At 45.5% G+C, this 26,295-nt stretch overlaps 1 protein-coding gene across 1 annotated transcript in view; it reads left to right on the forward strand.

Moving 5' to 3' along the window:
* The window catches only part of LOC109524513 (neural-cadherin), a 203,442-nt gene that overhangs the window by 165,775 nt on the left and 11,372 nt on the right, over positions 1–26,295 (forward strand). The window contains exons 28-35 of the mRNA XM_019884446.1: positions 985–1,199; positions 8,557–8,711; positions 13,489–13,550; positions 14,071–14,194; positions 16,210–16,390; positions 17,882–18,048; positions 21,193–21,457; positions 22,880–23,063. Of these exons, the coding sequence (XP_019740005.1) occupies positions 985–1,199; positions 8,557–8,711; positions 13,489–13,550; positions 14,071–14,194; positions 16,210–16,390; positions 17,882–18,048; positions 21,193–21,457; positions 22,880–23,063 (1,353 nt within the window). The remainder of the gene's footprint in view (positions 1–984; positions 1,200–8,556; positions 8,712–13,488; positions 13,551–14,070; positions 14,195–16,209; positions 16,391–17,881; positions 18,049–21,192; positions 21,458–22,879; positions 23,064–26,295) is intronic.

Below are 26,295 nucleotides of genomic sequence, written 5' to 3' on the forward strand. Positions count from 1 at the left end.
AGGCAAGGGAGGAGACGCGGCTCGTCAGCGGCGGATGGAGAAAATTGCAAAGACGAGTAAGATGAGGAAAAGACCGCGGAGGAAGCGAAAAAAGCGAGCGTGGCGGACTGAGAGACGTTATGCATCAAATAATTCAAAGCAAAAGAACGACAGAAAGTGTCAAAAAGAAGTTCACCGCCGCTGGATAAGGAGGCGTCGGGATACGGTCCAGAGAGATTGGACCACAGGATTGACTTTGGTGTTTCGGATTCACATTCATTTTTAGAGCAATTTTCTTCTGTTTTTTAAATTACTATTTTTTTTCCAAAGTTTTAGTATTAGCTTTGCTTTTTTGAAATATATGGAGTATATCTCAATTGTACGGTCCAGAGAGATTGGACCACAGGATTGACTTCGGATTCACATTCATTTTTAGAGCAATTTTATTCTTTTTTTTAAATTATGATTTTTTTTTCCAAAGTTTTACTATTAGTTTTGCTTTTTTGAAATATATGGAGTATATCTCAATTCCAAATGAACTGTTTGACCTTCCTTCCTTCTGTACAGAAATGCCATCATGAAGACAGCTCCAATGAACCCGCAAAGTATTCATTGACAAACACGGACATTTTGACTCTGTTTCTCGTTACTTTTAGTTCGGTTTATCAATGTAATTTTTGTCTTGTTTTTTTTTTTAAAACCATTTTTGGTTTCATTTTGTGAAAACGTTTATTCTTTCTTTTTTTTTCAGTCATCTTTTTTTTCGTTTCCTGATAACCTTGTTCAGGACACACGCTTGGGGATTGGGCACCTTCTTCTCTTTGCATGACGCCGCATCTCTTCCAGTAGAGCTCAGTGTTGTGGGGAATACCTGAAACGGCACAAAAGTTGCGCAACTCCAAAATGGCCACACCCACGAAAGAAGGCTCCAAAAGCTGCGTCGTCATTCACGTCTGTCCCTTGAGAGACTGGAGTAACCCGCGCCCCCCCCCCCCTTTTGTCCAGGTGCCAGTGCCCTGCCCAGTTGGAGGGTCCCGAGTGCCAGCAGAACAAGCACAGTTTCCACGGCAACGGCTACGCCTGGTTTCCTCCCATGACGCCGTGCTTCGAGAGCCACATCTCGCTGGAGTTCATCACCGAGGTGCCGGACGGCCTGCTGCTCTACAGCGGGCCCCTGGCGCAGCTGCAGGCCTGGGACCACGAGGACTTCATGGCCCTCGGTAGGACCCGAAGGGGGTGGGAAGGCCTGGGGGTCAGGTGGGGAGCATCTGGATCACAGAGGCATTGACGATCGAAGCGCTGGCCATCATGGCTGTGTGCAGAATCACATCATTTCTAGATCGATCTCTCGGAATAGTTTGGGAACCATTTGCCATTCGGGTGACATTTCAGAACGAGCCTGAAATGCATTCAAACCTTTCCAGGTGAACTTAATGGCACCGTCTAAACGCTTTTGAACGCACATGTCCAACTGTTAAACGTTTCCGAACTTTTTGCTCACGTTGCTGTTCTCAAACGAGGAGCTTCACGGCAAAATTCACAACAGGTATTTGCTCCTTGAATCCACCACTCAATGTCCCGGTCCGATTTTGTGAGGCGTGTGTATCTGTTTTCTAGACCGCTTCCCCTCACACACACAGACAGATGGATAGGTAAGTGTGTGTGTGTTTGTGTGTGTGTGTGTGTCTCTGAGGAGAAACAGTGTAGAAAACAGATACAATTTTGAAAATGGAAAAATAAACTTTATCATCTGAAACGGCAGCAAATTGCACATGTGGTATTCAAACCATCAACCAAAGCGTGGCAATGAACGACATGAAAGTAGATCGGCCCACTCTTCTCTGTTGCTGCTCAGCCCAGAAAATGAAAGTCTGTTCTTTGACGTGAAATTCATTTTTTGGAGCTTTAATTCCCTTTTGCTCTCCACCAAGCGGGGGATTAGGATTTTTCATTTGGGCTAAGCTGACACTCATTTCACTGCATTTAATTCTCGCACACACACACACAGACGCGCACACACACACACACCCAAACACACACACACAGAGACATGCACACACAGATGCATGCACGCACATGGACGAGCTCACATACACGAGCCCACGTGCACCTAACATTCTGCCTTGTAACAAATACAATCCTATTATAAGCATGCGTGTGCGTGTGTGTGTGTGTGTGTGCGTGTGTGCGTGTGCGTGTGTGTGTGTGTGTGTGTGTGTGTGTGTGTGTGTGTGTGTGTGTGTGTGTGTGTGTGTGTGTGTGTGTGTGTGTGTGTGTGTGTGTGTGTCTATGTGTGCGCGTGTTAGTGTGTGCAACAGAAAAATATTGTCAAATGTGCATTTGTGTGGAAATGGATGAAAGTCATTTCACACTTCATTTTGTTTTGTATATTGAAGTTTGTGTGCGAAAGGAGATGTATGCTAGAAAAGGTCTTCAAAATACTGGTTACTGTCTGTCTCACAGTACAAAGGTCCAGGGTTCGAATCCGGGCACTGACCTTCCTGTGTTCTCCCTGTGCCTGAGTGGGTTTACCCCGGTTTCCTCCCACATTCCAAAAACATGCAGGTTTGAAATGTTCAAACAGGGCTGTGAAATTTGAAGGAATGGCTTTTGAATTTTGGGTTCTTGGTTTTGAGAGCCCTGTTGATTTTGACTGAGATCTGAAGGAAAAATGGAGGAGGTAGCCGAATTCAAAGGCAAAAAAACCCTGCCTTGCCTTTCGCGGAAGTATCGCCAGCTGTCTTCGAGCAGTGCGACTGATGGAGATCTGCGGAATATTGTTCTGTGATTATATAAGCGGCGCCCTACCCACAAAAACAAAGAGCGGACTTTTTGCGTCCTTGAGTAAGTACACCCACAACACCGGTTACCGACCCAAAAAAGTGGCGAAAAGGAGCTGTTTGTGAAAAGAAAATGGAAATTAACATAAGTGCTCATATGCTTCTCCCCAGTTCAGTGGTGACACCTTAAAACAATAAAAGTGAGGGTGACAAAGTGTTTTGGAAGCAAAACAATCATTGAAATAAGAAATTCACCGTAAGTGGCACTGACTCACGGCAGAGACCGGCTAGGCGACACCCTCCTCCACACGCACTTGTTCAAAAAGGTACTTGACCAATACATTCGGCGGCGGCAGTAAACGGTCGGATTCAAGTTGACCAATATCAGCGTCGGTGGCGGTCAATGAGTGAATCACACGACATCAAATGAATATGAGAGATTCAAGTGAGCTCGAAGCTACAAAGCCATTTGAATCCTTGCAGAACCAAAGCTCTTCCCGATGAATGAAAGCTGTGGCTCAAAATCTGCAGTCGTGCACATTGTCCGTCGAATCCCTCAATCCTCAAATTAATTAAAGTGACGGAAACATGAAAGGAAGCGGGAGGAAAAGTGATTGTGTTGGCCTGCTGCAATATGAGGCGAAACCGAGGTCAGTGAATGCAACATGACCTCATTAAGCTCAGAAAAGAGATGCCTTCAAATGACAATGAAGAGAAGGCAGACTCTTTTACCAGTTGCTTCCATTGACCATAATGTGAACTGCGTCTTAAAGCGGCATTAAAAAAAAAACAACCAAAAAAAAAAAACCACTCATCTTCAAGCACGCCGTCCTCCCATTGAAGCTCAGGCAGCCATCTTGGATTGATTGGTAATCCATTTGGTGACTCGCTAATCAAACGCAGCGAGGTCTTGTACTCACATGAAGGCACCCGAAATAAAAGCGATTCCCATTAGAACGTCGTTGAGTGTGGGTGCGCATTGCAGACCGTGACTCGAGCGTGAAAAGTACAAGAAGAGGCGAAACCGAGGTCAGTGAATGCAACATGACCTCATTAAGCTCAGAAAAGAGATGCCTTCAAATGACAATGGAGAGAAGGCAGACTCTTCTACCAGTTGCTTCCATTGACCAGAATGTGAACTGCGTCTTAAAGCGGCATTAAAAAAACAAAAAACAAAAAAAAAACACTCATCTTCAAGCACACCGTCCTCCCATTGAAGCTCAGGCAGCCATCTTGGATTGATTGGTAATCCATTTGGTGACTCGCTAATCAAACGCAGCGAGGTCTTGTACTCACATGAAGGCACCCGAAATAAAAGCGATTCCCATTAGAACGTCGTTGAGTGGGTGCGCATTGCAGACCGTGACTCGAGCGTGAAAAGCACAAGAAGATTCAGCCTGGATCAAAATGACTTTGTACATACTTTGTTGCATACATACAATGCGTGAAATATAACATAATGGATTACGGCGACTTATTGACCGACGGACGGACGAACTGGCGAACTGTCTACCTAGCTAACTGGCTAACTACCTCACTGGCTGCCTAGCTAAGTGAGTAATTGACTGACTGATGGATGTCCTGACTTCGACCTCCCTACCTACCCACAAAACTCCCTCCCGATGTCTGTAACTGCACAGCCCACCTAGCAAATAAAATAAACCGCAGTTCCTGACATATAATAACTTCCCTACGTAGAGTACCTACCTGCTTACCAATCCACTGACACAACTGCCTGCCAACTTACTTACTTACTGTACCAACCTACCTACATGATCATCTACCTACTCAGCGAGCAAACAAGCCTCCTTCATCGACCTCCGTAGCTGTCCGCCCCTCCTTCCTTCCTATTTTCTTCATACGTCCTGAGCTGCCTTCCGACCCTCCAAACAAACACGCATACCTCCCGACGATGCCGATGCCGTACCTTCGCATCCGCCTACACCGCCTAATTCCTTATCTTTCCAACGAGCCAACTCGCGGTAATCCTCTCTGACTAGCGCTGACTGGCTTTTCTCTGGAACGAAAGAAGTGAGCAAGCTCTGACATCAAAATTTGAAAAGGTCCGCGCCCCGCCGACTTTTTCAATCTTGTTAAGAGGCGGCTGATTGAAGCGCTCTTCAACATTTGCACTCCACACGTTCTTCAGTCTTTTTGCCATAATTTAACAAGCTCTTTATATTGTTTTTTTTTCTTTTTTTTCTGCCTTGCAACAATATCAGAGCGAGGCCCATTTGAATTACAGCAGCGCTCCATCATTTTTTTTTTTTTGTCTTATCTCTGTGGTTCCATTATGAATTCATTCTCGCCACATTTGTCTGGAACGTCGGTTTGATCTTTTGTCACAGGAAGCGCCTGTGTCAGGAGGCCATAATTACCAAAGAATTTGTCGCCGCAACCGGGGGCCAAACTGCGGCAATTAAAATGTGCCTCACAGTCACAGCGACCACAACCTACTGAGATTTTTTTTTTTTAATTGGGTGCGGGTTGGGGGGGACAACAGTATCGTTGACTGATGTACTGTAGGCGGGGGAGACTCACTGATTCACTTTGACATGATCTGAGATGCCCTGAAAGAGTTGAGCTATCTGTTTAGGTTCACTCCAGGAACTTTGCTGTAGTTTGTTGGCAACGCTCAATTGTAAATCAAAGATAACCAAAATGTATGCTGATTAAGGAAAGTGTTTGTGACTTGTCTTCATTTTCTTTTTTTTTTTTTTTTTTACCAAAACGCACAGCCGTGATTCACTGAAGACACTCTTTATGCGAGTCCTTAGAGTGTGGTTGATGATTGTCGTTGTCTGCACGCTTTTTGCTTCTCTTCTTGGCTCTGGTGAATCCCGAGGCCATCACCAGGTGATTTTGTGCTCCAAATTCAGCAACAACCCACGAACCACCCGGACCAAATGACCAACGGACCAACCTGCCTTCTCAACCAACCACTCACCTACCTGACCGACCAAACATCGACTCAACCAACCTACCACCGAACACCCCGACGACCTCGCTACCTACTGACCTGTCAATCAACCAATGACTTATCTACCCACTCAAACCACTCAAGCACCCATGCACGTTCGTCCACTAAGAACAGAATCTTGCCTCATCTGCTGTGCACCGACTTTCCGCTCGAACAAATGAAATCTTCTATTTGGCCACCACTCTGCCGCTTTTATTCGTTCCCTTTCTGCCACTCGCTGCGCAGTGTTATGAAAAGAAGTTAGAAAGGTGACTCAACTGAGTCAGGAGACGGCATTGAAGAGCTCTCCATCCAGCCGGCGAGACCTCGAATTGATCTTCACGCGCGCTTTGGAAGCTTTTCATGTTGCGATAGGCCAGCTCATAAAAGCGATGCCGTAGAGTGGCGGAAAAGACAGGATCGAAGAATCTTCTGTGTGTTTGGAGAAAGGCGGCAAGTGCAAGAAAAGTCAGAAGTTGGGCAACAGAGTTAATAGCGGTCAGTGCACTTTGCCTCATGCTTAGCTAGAGGTTAGTCTTTTTGTATCTTTCAACTGGAAAACAAACAAAAAAAAACCGTGGAAAAGTAAGATATTGTGTAAGGACAAAATAAGGACAGTATGTTTTTTGTTTTTTTTTTACAGTCAATACGACTGGTGCCAGGTGAACTCAGCATATCAGGCAGCAACTGTTTCCGTTAGTTGTATTTCCATGACAACATCAAGGAGTTATATCGAGCATGCAATGTCAACCAACCTGATGGACCAACCAACCAACCAACCTATCTCTCAATTGAACAACCGACAGAGTACTGACATGCCTACCCAACCACCAACCTACCTCCCTCTCTATGTATCCACACCCTGGAAAAGTAAGATATTGTATATGGACAAAATAAGGACAGTATGTTTTTTTTTTTTTTGTTTTTTTGTTTTTTTTTTTTACAGTCAATGTGACTGGTGCCAGGTGAACTGAGCATATCAGGCAGCAACTGTTCCCGTTAGTTGTATTTCCATGACAACATCAAGGATTTATATCGAGCATGCAATGTCTACCAACCCGATGGACCAACAACCAACAAACCAACCAACCTATCTCTCAATTGAACAAATGACAGTACTGACATGCCTACCCAACCACCAACCTACCTCCCTCTCTATGTATCCACCAATCCACCCACTTGTCAAGATGTACGACCAACCGTAATTACCGACCGATCAGTTAACCACCGACTTACCTCGACTTCCCAACCCAACTGAACGATCAGCCAACCATCAAGCAACCCAATCACCTGAAAAAACTTGCCAGCCAACCACTCACCTATCTCTCCGTCGAACCACATAACAGCCCGCCTATAAAGACAACTGACTGATCATACTGCAACCACCAACCGACCCTAACAAGCAACCAACTACCCTCCGCCTACCTACTTCTCTACTTACTGTACCTACTATCCACTTGGCCAGCTTGCCAGCCCACCCCCGTCTATCTTCCTGCCTACCTTTTTATCGACCCAACTATCCACCGACCTACCCAGTCATCCATCCATAACCGACGCCCTCCATGCCCATCAACCAAACAACTTGTGGACCAACAAACCACCAACCTACCCAACTACCAACCCAACAATCCAGCCAACTAGCCAACCAACCAGCTAGCAGTTTACCATCTACCTACCCAAACGCCGACGTATAATAAACGCAAGTGATGGACCATAACTGCCTACCGACCCAGCTACCCAAACACTGACAACCGAACGGCCGGCCGGCCGACCGACATAGTACCTTTCAATCCACTACCTACCAGCCATCCTCAAACCTAAATCAACCAGCCAATCAAGCTATCTACCGAAGAATGAATTTCCGCACTCTGAGACCAAGCACCTGTCTAGCTCCGCTACCATCCCTGGATTACCAGAGTTGATGCGAACAGTAAGACCTAAATCCCTTCTGTGATTTGTAGCGACCAGACAACATGCATCCTCCTGTCTCCCCCTCTTGCATCGAGCTCACTAGTACCACTGGCGGCGGCGAGGTTTGCAACACTTCATTAACTTTTAATTTCCCATTTGAGTAAGTCGGGAGCACGGACAGAGTGGAAAAGAACAACGGTGATGCGGCTCAGCGGGAGGAAAAATAAACGGCGCACGCAGACGGAAAATGTCAGTCACAGGGAGGCCACGACGAATGAGGATATTTGGTTAACATGTTGGTTTCCGCAAAGAGAGCGCCCGGTAACACCTTTGAATAGTAGGCACCGAACCGCCGCTAGATACCAATTTACCGTGCGCGTCAGATTATTTCGCAATCATGTTTTTTTTTTTTTTTTACATAGTTTTACACACACAGTGTGTGTGTGTGTGTGTGTGTGTGTGTGTGTGTGTGTGTGTGTGTGTGCGTGTGTTTGTACATTTTACTGTTTAAGTATTCTTTTTATTTTATGAGTTTTACAGTAAACAGAAATAAACAGTTTGAAGTGAGCACACTTTGCCACTGATATGGAGACGGTGAGCAAATCTTCTTTTCCTTCCCTCAAAATTATATTGTACAATACTCTCTCAATTTGTTGACAGCATACAGTAAGTGAGAACAGATGCGAAGAAATCAGTTTAAAAATATGCATCAGTAGGTGTTTAAAGTGTGCGGGAGGGGTAAAACGATTTAAAACAAACGTTTTGACACAATCTCTCTATGTTGCCGATTTTTAGCATGCATATTCAAAATATTTCACTCTCCATAAATGGGGGGGTTGACTGTATGCACAAATTATTAATCAGTGCTTTGCGAATGTACTCATTGGAAAGGAGCTGACCCCATTTTTCCTCACCTTCTCCACTCAGAGCTAATCAGTGGGACCCCCACGCTCAAAATCAACCACGGCTCCGGCACGGTGGTGCTACAGTTGCCTGGCAACATCAATGTGGCCGACCGACGCTGGCATCGACTGGACATCCGCAGCAACAGCAAGGTGGGTCGCACCGCTAGATCCAAAAAAAAATAATGTCCAGTCTCTGATCTGAAGTACGGATCCAGTGGGTAAAAACACAATGTCATAAAACGTGTCGTCATGGCTTCTTGAGATGACAGAGCAAGAAGGCTCGTCGGGGCCATTTCATCATGTGAAAATGTCAACAGCTTAAATCACTCGGTGGGCTTACGGGGTATTCATAAGACGATGCGCTTTTAATGGAGTCAAATGAAGTGAACCACCGACGGTGGAGCGATCTCATCTGATCAATTTCATCTGTGCTGTATGTAATACAGCGCATTTGACAATAATGTTGTATTCAATTCAATTCAATGTCCTTTTTGTCCCAGCCGTGGAACAGTGGACCGGCTTGACATCCTCAGCAGAATTCTGGAGAGTGCTCAAATGTTGGTCATGTCATATGAGGCATCGACTAAATGGCGATTGCCCTGGTGTCGAATAAACAGCCGACTCCCCCCTCCAGCATCTCTGTTAGGAGGATATAGCAGGCAATACTGTGCTGCTGTTTTGGAGGGAGCCGGCAAAGGCATTTGATTCTGTTCATCGTTCCATTCTACCTGGCACACAGTCAATGAGGCAAGAGGGGCTTTTCTCAAAAGGTATTCCACAGGGGTCTTTACTTGGTCCTATACTTTTCAGTTTTTCCATCAACGATATACCCCTCACCATCACCATCGCCAGCTCACTTGCACATTCTCACGCCAACGAGTCAGTTATTTATTACTGCTAGCTATACTTCCACACGTCATTATAAGTCTTGACTTCAGACGAGTTTTAGAAACATTTGAAATTCATTTTCCAGTCTACGGTTATCACTGAACATAAGCAAAACTAAATATATGAGCCTGCTGCCCATCTGTTTTTTCCGAGAAAATTCAAAACTGCATCCGATCAGGGATGTGGATCCTGGTTTGGAGTTAGCAAACTGAATGAATGTTTTGTTTGATATACATTTTTCCTGCTGTGTCGAAGGTGTTGAAGAGTCCTTGAGTGAGACACTCCTCTTTGTTCCCTGTATGGTCTTTCAAGCAGTCGAGGACATTTCTCACAATTCAAAAGACTCAAAGCAGACCAACAAATTCAAAATCGAATCAATTCAAAAGGCCATGAAATAAATCCCACTATACAAAATAAAAAAACAGAAATGAAAACAAAATTCTGAAATCAAAACACAATATAATAAGACAAATGACATAACATAAAAACAACCCCAACAGATCAGAAAAGTCAATCAAACGTCTTCAAACTTCCAAAGGCCTCATTAAATAGTCAATTGCCTTCATTGTTGGGGGCCCTTATTTCACAATCATTTCACATTTAAATGAATTAATGTACGTTTAATTAAATGATGAATTCAGTTGCCTTGAAACGTGTCGAATTGTGCCATGAGCCTGACCTGCAATAGAAGCGGAGCACAACTTTCACCCGAGGTTTTTTTTTTTTGTTTGTTTTTTTTGTGCTTGGCATAATTCCAGCCCAAACCCTTCACCAGCGCTTCAGAGGCTCCGTGATACTAGCGACAGTCATCGTCGGCTCAAATTCAACCACTAACCGGTACCGGACTTCTTTTTTTTTCCCCCCCAACGGCTCCCATTGGCTGGAGTCAATTTGCGCTGAGTAATTTGCATCACATTTCTCATTGCAGGTACGTCACCCTTCAAAGCCCGTTTTTTTTTAATTGCCTTGCTGCCCGCGCGAAGGCGACCTCTTGTCATTTTCCCAGCGTGGGAGGTTTCAATTAGCGTCCCATCGAGGCGAGTGATGGGAGGAATGCTCCAATCCTCCTCTCCAATAGATGTTTTTCTTCAAATATGCCGCGTATTTCAATGCCCCTAGCCGTGATCCAATTACGCGTAAAAGATGAAAATAGACAGAAACCTCCTGAGGAAAAGGAAAACAAGTTTGCAGCTCGAATTTTACACAAGAATTTCTACAAATAAAGTCCTCCCGTCTAATGGGCAGCTTATTGAAAACAAATACAGTTTTTTTGCTTGAGCAGATCCCCTTGCCTATGATTCAATTGCAGGTCCACTCTCACCCAAATATTTGTACAAATGAAGCCCCCCTCTCCGATAGACACTTCACCTCAAATATTTGACTAAACGAACCCCCTTTCATGAAACGAACACCTCCAGCAAGCCCCTTCAAAGACTTCTTCATGACACGCTAAACAAAATGATTCATGCGTGAGGAAATTAACACCTCACGTCTAAAAGATGCCTGACGCCAGAATTAATCATCAGTTGTGTAATAACTGCTTCACCTGAAATCGAATCCTCCTCAATAACCTCACGACTTCTGAGGTCATTCGATAATAACGTCAGCCAGGAAAAATTCAATTATCATCCAATCAAGTCATGGGACAGGAGGACAGCTGTTCACCTCCGAGGCCCAATGCCACGCACCGCTTGCCTGGCCTCATTTTCATGTTTTTTTTTTGTTTTTTTTCCGGTTCGCTTTGATTTCTTTTGAGGCAACCCGGAGGGTCTTTTTTTCACTCGTCTCCCAGCAGCCAATCAGGACATGGCTTTGACTAAATTAGCGCACCGAAACTGTTCCCTCAAGCGACACTTAATGAGTTGAGATTTTACTTTTCGACACCACAAAGATGCTGCTCTCACTTCATTTGTCTTCCTTGCCGACAATTTAGTCATTTGGCAGTTAAAAAAAAAAAAAAGTGAAGCCTTTAGCACCATCGACGACTTACTTGAAGTGAACCAGAGTCCTGGCTCAGCAGTTGAGTAAACAAATCCCCAAGGGTATTATTTGCGGAAGTATGCCACTTGCCTAATTCCACTCAGGAGATCATCATTGTCTCATCTCACTTGCTGTATATCCCCTCTCCATCTTATCCTTTACACAAGCATTTGTACAAATACTAGCCTCCTCTCAAATGGGTGCCTTAAAAACAAAACAAAACAAAAAAAAACACTTTTTCCAGTCACTAAAAATTAACCTCTTGCCTCAGATACCTCATCTGACATCGCCCCTATAGATTCGTTTGTCAATGGCCCACTATCAAATAGATGGTTGCTTCATATAAATGTTATGTTTTATTCCCAAAAAAAATGCATGCCTCACCTCAAATAAATGCCACACTGTTTAAAAAAAAAAGAAAAAAAAAACAGATGAGAAGCCGTGGGACTGTGATGAAAATAAAGAAAGAAATCCATAAAAGCCCTGCCGCGATTTCTCTGGGTGTAGAGTGACGACACCAGAGTTGGTTTCGACACCTTACTTCCAATGAAACGCCTGGTCCTCTCTTGGCAGTTGAGGAAACAAACTCCCCTCAGGAGATAAGGTTTTTTTGTTCATTTTTTTTTTTTTAATCAAGACTTTTCTATTCATCAGTTAATACACGCCTCACCTCAAATAGATCGCCCTTACAAAAGCGTTCCTCCGATAAAGGCCTCTTCTCCAACAGACCCCTGAGTTCAAATAAACTCCTCATGCTGTCGTTGCAACTATTTGAGGTATTCATTAGTTTGCCCTTTGCAAAAAAAAAAAAAAAATGTCTCGCCACATATAGACACAAGGAGTCAGTAAAAATGGACTTTTACACAAACATTTGTACGAATGAAGGCCTCCTAGTCAAAAAATGCCTTATTTCAAATCAACTCCTAGTACTTAATACCATGGGCAACGATTGAAAGAAGTAGGGTGTTTAATTTTGACTCCCCCCCACTCCCCATTCATAACAAATCAAATTCCTCGCTTCATATTAACATCTCCTCAGTAAACACATATCAGGTGGTGCGTGTTTGCACTATACAAATGACCGTGAACACTCTTGTGGAAGTCATGAAAAAAAATCAACACCTCACTTTAAATGGATAACTCCTCAGTCCTTTTGTCTCTGTCTCAGAGTAGAACCTAAAGTACTGTCGTGTGTTGCGGAGTCTTTAATTGATGTCAAGTGTTTAAAAGGCTGGGTTTTGTTCCCAGTTGCCATGGTTACGGCTCAAGAAGGGCAGGTGGATTTAAAAAAAAGGGAAGTCTTTTGTAACATTTGTATTTATTCAGATGCCTTTGTTGCGCCGCCTGTTTTGCTTATTTTCTGCAAACAAGCACTGATACAACTAAATTGCAGCTATGGGCATATGAACGAGTGTTGAAATGCAGAAACGTCATTATTATTAATTACTCGATGGCCTTTTGTATAAATATTAAAAATCATCGATAACCAGTGACATTGATTTAATGTGTTTTTCGATCAATCCTAACTCTTACAGTGCTGTTTGTGACATGAGGGCTTCAAGTCTTGTCAGATTGAACCTGTCTGGAAACCTCAGCATCAAATATTTCCCCTGGAAGCCCTCACTCACCACGGCGCAAAATCCCCGTCATATTTTAAAACACAGATGTAAAACCTTCTCCCTTTAAAGTCCTCATTTGAAACCCCAACTATGTCTTGAAGCCATAATATTGGCCCATACTCTCTCACTCAAAAGCCCAACGTGAGGCGCTAATCTGAAAGCCTCAGCTTTGATTGAAGTCCCAATTCTGTCTTGAGAGCCCAACCCTTGTTTTGCGACCCAAACCCTGCTGTGAATCCTTCCTTCAAAAATCCTTCCTTCATGCTGTCTTGCAACCATATTTTGAAATCCACCTGAATTTGAAACTCTAGCCTTGATTTGAATGCCCTAATTCGGGCTTGGAACTCAGATTTAAAAGCCAGACGTACGCAGTGGTGACATCAGTCTTGGATTTTGTTTTTTTTTTTTTTTTTTTGAGGGAGGAAGGGGTGTGAATTGTTTGGAGACTTTTGGCTGAATAAACGCAGCCTGTCTCAAAAAAGAAATACTCGTCCTGCGAAGTGACCGGCACCACGCCCAACACCGACAGGTACGCCTCCCATAGTGTATTTACTGTCCAACTTGTATGACGAAGGGGTGTGGCATTGTGAGTGACATCAGAAGCCCGAGTCTTGTTGTCCAATTAGTCAGCGCGTGAGCGTCGGGCGCGAGCTGTGGCCCACAGCGGCTCTTTGCGAGAATTCTCATTTTGTATTTGTGTTTGGAACTTGTATGACGAAGGGGTGTGGCCTTGTGAGTGACATCAGAAGCCCGAGACTTGTTGTCCAATTAGTCAGCGAGCTGTGGCCCACAGCGACTCTTTGCGAGAATTCTCATTTTGTATTTGTGTTTGACTGTTTCTTGTCCCATTCGTCTCCCTGCCGACGTGCCGTTTTCATTGCCACTTTACTCGAGTAAGTGCAGCTTACGCAAAACTCAAATTTCTGCTCGCAAACGCAAAGCCATGAAACGGACCAAATGACTCGAAATAACCTGAAGAAGTCAAAAGTTGGTGCGGCTGTAGGGCTTGTATAATAATATGCTAAGTCCTGTTAATATTGACTTTGCAGATACCTGAACACAAGTCAAGTGTTGCAGCTGGGCGGAGTCAACGAGGACATTCCCTACATTTACCCTCAGCTTCAACACAAACACTTCACGGGATGCATACGCAACCTCGTTGTGGACAGCAAGGTAAAAGGGACAAAGACAACACCTACACAACAATGTTGCCACCAGAATGAAGTTACAGCAACCATACTTTGACTCACATTATATTTTGACACGTAATAAATACGTTTTTTTCAGCCTACCTAAAAAGGTAGAAAAATTTAACATTTGTTGTAAAAAAAAAAAAAAAAAACTGTGGAGTGACATTTGTCAAATAAATCATTGCAAAATAGTAAAAAAAAAAGTGTGCTAATCATCTAGAGTAAATGGGATTTGTTACAAAAAAATGAGCGGGGTGAGTGTAAGAAAAAACAAGAGTAAAATTTGTCATAAAATTCATGGTAAATATACTCAAGTGCATTTCTCGAGCACTTGAAACCAACCACCGCTGTATACAAAGTGCCAATGTAACTGTGGCCATTGTAGGCCTGCCAAAAACTGACCTGCTTTAATTCTTCTTTCTTTTTCATGAAGTCAGCTGTTTTGTTTGGGTGTTCGGGTGTCTTTTTTTCCCCCCTTCAGTTGACTGCCTTACTACTGTGGACTTCTTAGGCATTGATCCGTAAAACCCCAGCAGCAGCAGCAGCCAGGAAAGGAAATGTTGAGTCATAAATCAAAAACGTGAGCAACAGAGAATAAAGCATAGAAAGTAGATGTCATGTAAGGGTTAGTGGAAACGAGATCCAAGTGTCAGCTGTCTATCTATCTATCAATCAATTTATTTATTTATTTATTTATTCATTACATACAAGCCACACGACCTGATTTGTATGTCATCGTAATAATGCTGCAGACTCACTCTGACTCACTGGATGCTTTCTGTAGCCACGCAAAACCAAGACCAAAGACCAGGATATGAAGTTATTGGGACACCTTGGACGACCCTCTCTACAGCTGCTGGTTACCATATTCACCAAAGAGCAAGGTGCTTGAGGAGTTGAGACAGAATACAGACCAAGAATGAGTCAAGACCATGACGATAAACGGTTGACGTTCCTCTGGCTAGTCCTGTTATGGCTAAAACAGATTGTTGTCTTTGAGACCAGAAACCAAGTTTTGGTGGGGTTGAGACCAATTGGAGACCGAGACTGAGTCAAAATTTTCAGGGGTTGACGGTGGAAACTGAGTGGAGAACAAAACAGAGAGGAACGTGGGGTTCAAGGGTGGGGACCGAATCACGATCAAGATTGAGAGTAGTTCAGACTAGGTCGAGATCAAAACTCAATGGACTTTGAGGGGTTGAGACACACTCAAGATGAGTCAAGACTCAGAACATTTTGAGTGGCCATGGCAGAGTCAATGCCACAGCTTCGTGGGGGTTTGGACCAATTCAAGACCAAAACTTTGAAGAGTTGGCACAGAGTCAAGACTGAGTCAAGCCCAAGACTCAGGGGCGTTCAGTCAAGACCGTGACTCTGAGAGTCAACACCAAGTAAAGACGATAACTTTCAAGTGTTGGGACAGAGTCGAGAGCAGGACTTGGAGAAGTTGAGGCCAGGACTTTGAGGAACTGACACGGACTAAAGACAAGACAGTCAAGACCAAGGCTCAGAGGGGTCCAATTTGAGTCGAGACCCTGATTTTGTGGGGTCGAGACCGAGTGGACACCATGACGTCGAGGGGCTAACAAGAAACTGAATCAAGACTTTGAGGCGGACAAAATATGAAATTGGAACAGAGCATCTGTGACGGTGAGGCAATGGCCACATGTTCCATGATAGTCTTTTGGAAAAGTGTACGAGATTGAAATTCTTCATAAGCTCTCTCTTCCCAACTTGAGTCACTGGAGAGCTTGGAAGTGTTGAAGTGAAGTTCCACGTCGGGGCTTGAATTTGTTGAACTTGGGAGTTCTTCAAGCGGCGTTGCATGAAAGGCTTCTCTCTGGACCTCTCATCATTCTGTCTGAGTTTCAAGCAGCCTCTCCAATCTCTGAACTCCAGCAAAGAGAGTTGAGAACTGTCTGCCTTCCTCCTCCGCCGCGCGGCTTTTCACGGCCCGCTCTCTTGCTTGTCTTTGTGCCTGTCTTCCGTGTCCTGCAGCTGTACGACCTGAACTCCCCGGCCGACTCGCAGTCCAGCTCACCGGGCTGCCAGACCACCGACGGCAGCTGTGTCAACATGGGCTACCCGTCCTGCGGACGCCGCGGACACTGCCATGGAGAGTGGGGCTCCTTCAGCTGCCAGTGTGTGCCCGGATACAGCGGGCAGCAGTGCGAAGAGGGTAAGGACAATGTCCCACGACGGACCTTTGAACGGCTCCAAAGTACCAATGCTGACCATGTCAGAGGTTATGCGTTGACATACAACTACTAAAAACAATAAAACTGGTCAGTCGGGAGGGCGGCAAGTCGTTTGCTCGGTCAGAATGAAGGAAGGATAAGCCGCTCAGTCGGCAGCTCTTCCAAATGTTTGCTCTGTTCCAAGTAGCAACACTTCTATGTTTTTCTTTGGTGGGATACAGTAAGGACGGAGACGGGACTTGGTGCTTCCCCATTCATAGAGTGCAGGAGAGGTCACATTTCTCGACTTGTTCTATTCAAGTTTTGAGAGATCGTTGTTGGACGTCGAAGCAGGAACAGAAACGATTGAGCGCTCATCACTGATCGGCGGCAGTGAAGCACAAAGTTAAGAATGTAAGACATGACGCCGAAGGAAACAAAGCTTGGCAGAGGCGCTGACGACAACAACTGGCAGTCAGAAAAACGCTCGCTAAATCACACACGCGAGGCGTCACTTCCAAAACAAACGACAAGACGCGGCCACAGCGTGACAACGACAAAGGGAGGAAAGAAAAGTGTGAAAATCAAAGACAATGACAAAGAAACAAAACAGAGAAAAAGGCCCGTTCTTGCAATTCGAGACTCAAACCCTGCTGTTAGGGGGGGGCGGGTTTGTTTCGTTTTTTTTCTCTAGAGAATAGCTGCACAGTGTTAATAATTACTTTTTCTTCTCACCACAGTTGCAGACCTCTGCAAAGGCCAAACACTTGGACGGGGACAGAAGCCTAGAAGTCTTTCCGTCCAAGTAATATTTGGAAAAAACTTCAGTGTACCATGAAGAAGCTGAGTAGGCTACTCAAAAGATTGGAAGAAAATTCTAAGATTGAATTGGCCGAACTTGTCCGCTGCCCGGGGTCACCGTAGCATTAGCATTTATGGTTCACGGGAGAGCGCGAGAGTGTCATTCTTTGACACACGAGTCGGTAGCCCACCTTGCAGCGGGCAAGCATGCCTGTTGACCGCATCGCTTTCGCTCAAGGCTGCCTCGAGCTACCTTTTTATTCATATTGTGCCACGCGGTGGTTCTCCTGAACAACGTGAGGGCAGAGGAGGCATCGCCCAAGTTTGAAAGTCATTTTTTTCAGTCGGTTCCAAAAACAGCTCGAGTTAGGCAGAAAAACAAAACCAAACACAAAAAGCTCTTTCCACTCGCTTTTGCCCTTGGCGGAGGTTAAAAAAAGTGATTTTTAAAATATTTTTTGATATGAACTTGCAGCAGACAAAAACAAACCACCAAGTGTGCGATTTTGCCTCCCAGCAGGACGCTTTGGCCTCTTAAGCGTGCCAGAATGAAAGAGGAAGTGGAAGTTGCCACGGTTTGGAGATCAGAGGCGGGTGTTGCGTGAACTCACCCGCGGGGATCAAAATCATCAACAACATCCACAACATCTCCATCTTTGCTGTGTTTTCCCTTCCTGGGATGTAACGTGCAGAGGTTCCCGAGTACTCATTCGACGGCCACAGCTACGTGCGCTACCAGCTGGCCTCGCCGTTGCCGGCCCGCAGGACGGCGGTGCAGATCCTGGTTCGAACCCGCAAGCACAGCAGCACCGTGCTCAGCCTGAGCTCCAGAGAGCAAAGCGAGTACGTTCGACTGGAGGTAAGACTTGGCAACAAAGGGAAGCCTGCTTATCGTTTCCGGTGGTCCAAGTTGTGCTTGTTAGGGGTCATTTTCCTCATCGATAATTGGTCAGCGCACTTCGAGAATGTATCCCACCTCAGGGCAACTCGACTGCATTTGTCGAGCACTTGAAAGCAACCACCGCTGTATCACCAAGTGCTGTACAAGGAGCAAAAATCAGATTACAACAACAAACAATAAAACAATAAATGTATGACAAAGACAGTAGAAAGCACCAAAAGAGTCCGACTAAAAATTAAGTCTCATGCTGAGTCAAAAGCCAAAGAATCCAAATGACGAGTGTAAAGGATGGGCAGCGAGGAGCCTTGCCCAACGTTCATTCCAAGAGAGGGACCGGGAACGGAGGAGGCTCGGTCCCCCCTGAGCCTCCGCTTAGTTCTCCGGACCTCTAATAGGGTCTGATCCACTGACCTGAGCCGCTGGGTAGGAGCTCAGAGAGATGAGGTGATGCGAGGCCATTTCAAGATTTGAAAACATAAAACCATATCATATGACCTCACAAAGTACTCTACATGGGAGCCAGTGAAGAGATGCCAGATGTGCTCCCTCTTACGAGTAGCAGTCAAGAGGCGAGCAGCAGCATTCTGGACCAACTGGAGGCGCTTCAAGGAGGATTGGCTGACTCCAAAGTCAAGTGCATTACACTAATAAGACGAAGGCACAAATTACCGGAGAAAGGAGAGGCTGGACTTTACCCATTGGCAGTGTGGAATCGTGACTGCTCGCCAGCGTCCCAAGAAACCTTCTTTTGCTCCCTTCCAGATCCTTCTTTCAAGGTGCTTCTTTCATTGACATTCTCCTTCAAACAAATCGGCAATGTTTGGTGAACCGTTGTGCGACTCGCAGATTTTGTTTCCTTTGAAATGAACACCGTTGGAAACCCTCATTAAAATCCGAACCCCGGTTTGAAAATCCCCCTTCAAAACCACTTAGCTTGAAACCTCAACCTTGGCTTGAAGTCCTAACGCTTATTTAAAAGCCCGACTCTAATTCTGTCTTTCGCGGCCTAACTCTTTCTCTCTCGAAACTCCAAATCGACAGCCGAACCCTTCACCTTCATGTCAAGTGATAAGCGTGCTTTCAAACCGTACCTAGCCCTGGCTGTAACGGCAACTTTGAAACACAGACCTTTGTTTCAACCTCCAGTCCTCTCTTGAAACCCGACTCTGAAGCCCATTCCATGAATCTAACCCTGCCTCGAGGCCCTAATTTGAAACTGCCTTTTGTTCTAAATGGCAATCCCAACTCTGGCCTGAAGCCCAAATTTGAAACCCTGACCCTGGCTTGATGGCCTGTTCTGAAAGCAGCTTCACATTTCAGCGGCCAGAGCCCCGCAGCGGGACTGTTTACTCAAGTCAACCGCACCTTCTTCGCCGCCTCCTCCAAGATGAGACGCAAACACGCACACGTGTCAGGGGAGAGAGCCGGCAGGAGTCCAGCTCGTGCTCGGCTTTCTTTTAATTGGGGCGAAAATCAGGTGGTTAAATGCGGGGGCCCAATGGATTGGAAATAGAATTAATGAGTTCACGGCCGAGCTTGGAAAATGAGCGGCGCTGAGACTTTGGGACCCAACGACGACGGCGGACGGTGAGGAGGAAGGGAGACGGAATGAATGAGGACGGCCCGCTTCAGCGGGAAGGAAGGCGACTCATGCAGGAGCTGCGCAAGTCACACACTCGACTCAACTCGGAAGCCCTACCCTGGCTTGCAACCTTCATTTCGAACACAAGCCTTACCCTCACTTTAAAACCTCCAACTTTGAAACGTGTTGCTGTTGTTATCATTCAAAATGTAATCATTGTTTCGGAGAAAATAAGTCTTCTCAAGTCATCAAACTGTTGTTGTTATGTCTCCCAAATGAAGTTTGCTGAAGATGCTAATTGCATCTGTTTTATGAAATCATCTATAACATTTTGAAAATGAGCCTTTAAGTGTGACTGCTTGAGCGTTGCGGATATATTTTCACAAAGCAGGGACACTTAATAACTGCAATTTTATATATATATATATATATATATATATATATATAACGCCATTTGTAAAACGAGAAACACAACACATAAAAATGCAAATGAGAATGCATGCGCAGAGTAGCTCGTAAAAATGAATTACCCCCTTTCAGTGATACACCTCTGCCAAGAATACACGGTTGACCTCGCACTTTGAAGGAATCTCTCGTCAGTTATTAAATGTTCCCAAGCTATGGCACCGAACACACACACACACACACACACATACACACACACACGCGCGCACACACACACACACTCATGTTACAGTTTGGCTGCCTCCTGCCTCCTCGCAATAAAGCAGCAAAGCGGCGTTGTCTGTTTTCGTGGCGGCCGCCCACTCCTCTCTCATGTCTTCCTCTGTCATTCGGCTGCCTGCTTGTGTGGATGATGCAGGAGAGGAGGAGGAGGAGGAGGGAGAAGGAAATTATGCACAATGGGACATTCGGAGGAAGCACTTTGAAACGAGGACAACCGTTCAGTTCAGTCCTCAAAAAAATCGACTGCTCTTCTTTTTATCCTCAAAATGAAAGCGGACAGATGTTTTTTCATGCTTCTAGCATGTGTTTGCATGTGCGTATGTGTGTGTACGTGTTTGTGTGTGTGTGTGTGTGTGTGTGTGTGTGTGTGTGTGTGTGTGTGTGTGTGTGTGTGTGTGTGTGTTTAACAAGTCTGTGTGTGAGGGAGCTGTATTCATCTCGCGCATTTCATGCATAAGATAACTCAATGTGCTTCACAAAACAAGAAGCAAAAGGCAACATTTAAAGGCAACCAACAGCTTATTCAATTAGCGTGCAGCATAACAGCTAAATGCAGCTAAATTGTAAAGACCACCTTATTTATATCTATATTTATGTTCGACTTAATTGAACTGTGTACGTTGAAACTGAAATATTTATTTTTGTGAATGCTAACACTTTGTTTTTCTTCTTTCGACCCCCCAATTTTGCTGCTGTAGACTGTAAATTTCCCCAGTGTGGGACAAATAAAGCATATCTTATCTTTACCATGTTTGCTTTGAACTCTGGGGTCCATTATTTGACCCAAGTCTGCAGCCTTTGATGGTATCGATGGCTCCTTGTTGTCCAATCAGATTTGTCAGGGCTTGCTGGGCGTGTACTACAACCTCGGTGACGGCGACTACAACTTGAGCGTGCCCACGTACCGCCTGGACAACGGCGAGTGGCACCAGGTGTCGCTGGAGCGCCACGACAACGAGATGACGCTGCGGCTGGACGGCGGAGGCGGCCAACGTGAAGTGACGGGGGCGCCGGGGCGCAGCCGGGAGATCGTCATCGACCCCACGCTGGTCATGCTGGGCAACGCTTTCCCCTCCGCCCTGAACAAGAGCTTCCAGGGTGAGTCATAGTAACAGCGCCCATTTGTGTTGGATTTAAGACACTGATGCTGCTGGACGGGTAAAAATATCGAGGCCGGCTCGTCGTCAAATGTTGCCGCCGTGCTTCGCCCGTATGCAATGACAGGAATTGAAAAAAAATGAGCAATTTCGTCAACGTCAAGTCAAATCAACTCCTGCAGCCCTCAATCCCCAAAAGGGCTTCACATGCCCCCATCTGACAAGTATTATTGACGTCCCCTGATCCTAACTCACAAGAGGGCAAAGTAAAACTCCAAAAACCCAACAAGGAGTCGTTTCTTACCGGCGGACTCACGATTTGGCCGAATCTCCGATCTAAATTTGTGCAGCGCTGTCACCTACTGGAGGTTGTGTGTCAGTGAAGTTGTTTTTCCCGAGCTTGGAATTTAGTGGTGCGGCATCAGAAATCCATCGGAAACCGTCTTTGACAAGTACTGTTCATGGAATAGTGGTGATTAAAAACGTCCGCTTCAAACTAAAACGGCAGCCTCCCTGCTTGACGCTATGGCTTCTTCTTTTCTGTAGGTCGACTCCGTGATTGACGTACGCTATCTACAAAATGTCATTTGCCTCAGTGAAACGGGGGTCAGGGCCTGTTTTTTGTTGATTCTATGTATGGCGAATACCTCCCAAAAAGCGATTTCTTGAGATGAAGAAATTAAGTACAGAGCTACTTCATCCTTTTTTCGGGTAGTATTTATGTGACTAAAACAGGAGTAAAACTGTCCGTGCGCAGATAAAAGCGTGTTTGGGCTTATGCTCCTCGTACGCTCGGCATTCATTTAGATGCTGGAAATTGCGAGGGAGGAAAAATGTAAACAAAGCAAACAATGTCGTCACAGCAGACTGGTCAAAGCTGCAGAGGAAACTGGGTGTGAAATTCATCGACTGAGAAAAGCCAGCCTCGCACATCGCACGCGAGCACGCACACACAAGTCGTGTTTCATGTTAGAACAACACACAAGAAGCGAAGCGCTTATTTTCCGCGTGCATCCTCCTACTCGGCACTTCCAACGTCTCCCAGTAGTTCCGGTCTCGGGCGCAAACAAACGACACAAGAGTGTGCCTGTCTTTTTTGCAGCTTCAGGATTGAAAATAAGATGTTTAAAGTTATAGTGTTGAGCCTTTCAAGGATGGAAGGCAGCCATTTTTTTTTTCCTGGTAAACATGCACCGATCGAGTCAAACTTCTCATCTGTAGAAACATGTTTTGTTTCAATATTTTCTATGTATACCGCAAAAGACTCTGAAAAAACACCGGGAGTTGTGTTAAATGTATTCCTTGAAAAGGAGGGGAGAAACTACACGCACACACGCACATAACCGCTCTTCTAACCATCCCTACACTCGACTGACATCCTTGCATGTTTCACTTTCTCAATGAACAATTTTCGCCCCCGCAGGCTGCATGAGGGATCTGCGTCTGAACGGTCGCCACCTGCCGATGGCTATCCAGAGTACACGGGAAGGCGTGTCGCAGATCAGCGCGCAAGGCCTCACTCCGGGGTGCTCTTCCGACTCCTGCAGGAGGAACCAGTGCAGCCCCCCCTTCACCTGCGTGGACCTGTGGCGAGTGCACGAATGCAGGTGGCTTCAACGTAGCATGCTAACACCCTGCGCGGAAGCATCATATCCTGTCGCGATAGGTCGAATGCTAACATACTAGGGATGGGTACACTAACAGCAACATGTTAACAGTTGGTTCGCTTACAAAACCATAACATGCTAACAGTGAGTACGCTAACACAACAATAACATGATAACAGCGGGTGGGTTAACACAACCATAATATGCTAACAGTGAGTACGTTAACACAACAATAATATGCTAACATGCTAATAGTGGGCACACCAATATAGCGGTGGTTCCTCTGGCATTTCAACTGAGAATTGGTGAATTGATAACATGCAATCACAATGCTAAAACGTAGAAAAAGTAGCCAAATTGATAACTTTATAGTCAGAAAAGTGTTTTGGGGTTTTTTTTTTTTGGGTGTGGGGTGGGAGGCGAGTTGCTCTTTGATTCTCTTTGAGGTGAAAGCCAAAAGAGCTTCCTGGCGCCACTTGTGCCACTCAGAAATGGACCACGACCAACTTGTTCTGCCGCTGTGTACTCGTTAAAAATGAACAAGGATGTTTTTATTTGGATTCTTTTGGTCAGATTGTGTCCCAGGCTTCTCGTGTTGTTTCTTTTCTCGTTTTCTTCTGCCCCCTCCTCATCCACCTCGCGCTCCTCGTCTCATCTCGTAGTGCTCCTCCTCCTTCTCCTTTTGCTCCTTTTCCTCCCATTTGGCCTCGTCATGCTTGTCCCCCTCATCCTCCTCGCCCTCCTGTTTCTCGTTCTCCTCCCCTGTCCTCCCACCAGCAGTCCTCCAGCTCCTCGTCCTGATCTTCCTTCTCCAGGCCCTCTTTCCTCGTCCTTGTCGTGGTCTGTGTTCTCCTGCTCCCTCCTCTTGCCTCTGCCTTTGGCCCTGCTCATTTTCCTCTTGCCCACCTGCCTGCCCATCCTTCTTATTCTGCGCATCCTCTCTGTCCTCGGCTTCCTCTTGGCTCTCCTCTTCCTCGTGGTCCCGCTCGTATTACCCTTCCTCGTCTTTTCTGGCCCTTTTCCTCTTCACCGTGCCCATCTTGCCCGTCGGCCCCCTTCAAAGGCGCCGTAGCCGGGGCCGCCCGCTGGATCCGGCGAGCTAATGAGCTACATTTCCGTCTCTTTGCTTTTAATGTGTCCGCCCTGTGATCCGCTCCCGCGCGTCTTTTTTTTTTTTTTTGTCCCCCGCCCGCGGCCTCCTTCATTGTACCTATTCATCCAACTCCTCCGCGACTCTCGCAACCACGTCTCAGTCTTGACCCCCGCTCGGCGAGATGAAGCGCCGCCGCTAAGTGCTCTCTTTTGCTTTACCAGCCACTCGGTCGCCGATTATCAGGCGTGCTGGGACGAGCGTTTGCATCATCAAGCCCTTTTTCCTAAAATGTGTCCAGAACATACGGCTTCGTATTTGAAAATGGATTTATCTCATCACATAATTGTGTTACTTTATTAACAGTCAATCATTTTGAAGACGAGTACAGCATTTTTGTTCTTTAACTGGCAAGGCTACACTTTTAATACTTAAAAAAATTCTAAAACATAAGACCGGATTATTTTCTTATGCTGTTTGTGTTTTTGTCTCGGGTGTTTGAAACGAATGACATCTCAGCTTTTGTACGCAGTTACCGACGGATTTAAATGTATTTTTTAGTAATGCATGCAACCTGGAAAGAAAACGCAAACGAGCATCAGGCGCATAAACGTGACTGTTCTCGCTCTGTTTACGCGGGGATGTTTACGCTCAAAATAAACACCTAACGCCAATTTTTTTGCGTTTGGTGGGGTGTGGGCGGGAGAGGGGTTCTTTTTCAACGCGGCGACAACCCACCGCCTGATGAAAATTAAAACGAAAAAAAAAAAGCGTAGGAGTCCTTTAGCGCATCGTCTGCCTTTTCCCTCACGAAGTGAGGCGACGTGATAACGAGGCTGTAAAGCGTTAAGTGTCAGTGATAAAGTCTGCTAATGACGCCGGGAGCTGCAGACTCCATTTAAATCAGACATTTTTCTTTTTTTTTTTTTTTTTTGAAGCATTTCTGGGCAGAGAAATCGCATGCATAAAACATGTTGGTTTGTTGCCACTTGCGAAAGCGGAATGTTTACGCTCAGATCTCATTAGCGACGACATCTCGCTAACATCGCCGCGTGAGGTGATTGACAGTCGCCAGCTTTGTTGTTGTCTGTCAGGGTCTCCACTCGCCAGCAATGGCCGCCGATGTCGCTGACTCTGCCGGCCTTCGCTCAAGTTAAAGTCAAAGGAGGTCGTGGTTCAAATTCTCCGCAGATTGTTTTTTTTTCATTTGAGCAGTCGATTTCGTTCTCCCTCTGAGTCAAATCTTGCTTTTTTTTTTAAACAATAGATTGTTGGTCTGTTTCGCAGTCGTTTGTCTTGATGGTAGCTTGATGTTGTATTTTACATGAGATTGCATTCTCTTTAGAGTCGCTTGTTGTTGTTTCAGAGTCGATTGGCGTTCCGTTTTACACTAGATTTTGTTTTCCAGTGTCGTTGGTTGTCCTCTTTCAAAGAAGATTGTTGTTGTCTTTTACGGTCTACTTCGAGTTGGCTTTCGTGTAGATTGCTGTTGTATTTCAAGGTCAATTTTTCTCTTCAGAGGAGATTGTCGCCCGATTTCACGGTTGATGATTTGACTCCATTGTCGATAATTTTTTGCGTCCGAGTAAATTGTTGTTTGGGTTTCGAGGTAGATCGTTGTTTGCTTCAGAGTAGATTGTTGTTCTATCCCAGAGCAGCAATGCTTTTCGGTTTAAGCGTGGATTGGTGTTCAGTTGGGATGGATGGATGTGACTTTACGTTTGTCTTGTTTGACAAAGGATTCTTGTTTCTGATTCTCGTATTTTTTGCGGGGGTGGGGGGGGTTCGCAGTGGGTTCTTTGTCACAGGAGATTGATGTTTTGTTTCCTGTGGAGTGTTGTTCTTTTTAGACGATGACACCGTCGATTTAGAGTCGACTGCTGTGCGCATTGTTTTTCCTCTTTCGGAGTAGATTGCAGACAGCCGCCATCTTTTTCTCACGTGTTGTGGACGCATGCTTCAGCTTGCCAGCAATCACCATTGATATGGATGACTTTGCTCGCCTTTGAGAAGTCGTGGTGTCTTTATATTGGAGCTTGCAGCGTGGATCAAACCCAATCAGGCTCTCCAGAGAAGTGGAGCCGATCCGCGGGCCGGATCGAGTCTCCGGGAGGAACGGGCGCCGGCAGGTGTTAAATGTTG

Source organism: Hippocampus comes, unplaced genomic scaffold, assembly GCF_001891065.2.
Source record: "Hippocampus comes isolate QL1 unplaced genomic scaffold, H_comes_QL1_v1.1 scaffold21, whole genome shotgun sequence".
Taxonomy (NCBI): Eukaryota; Metazoa; Chordata; class Actinopteri; order Syngnathiformes; family Syngnathidae; genus Hippocampus; species Hippocampus comes.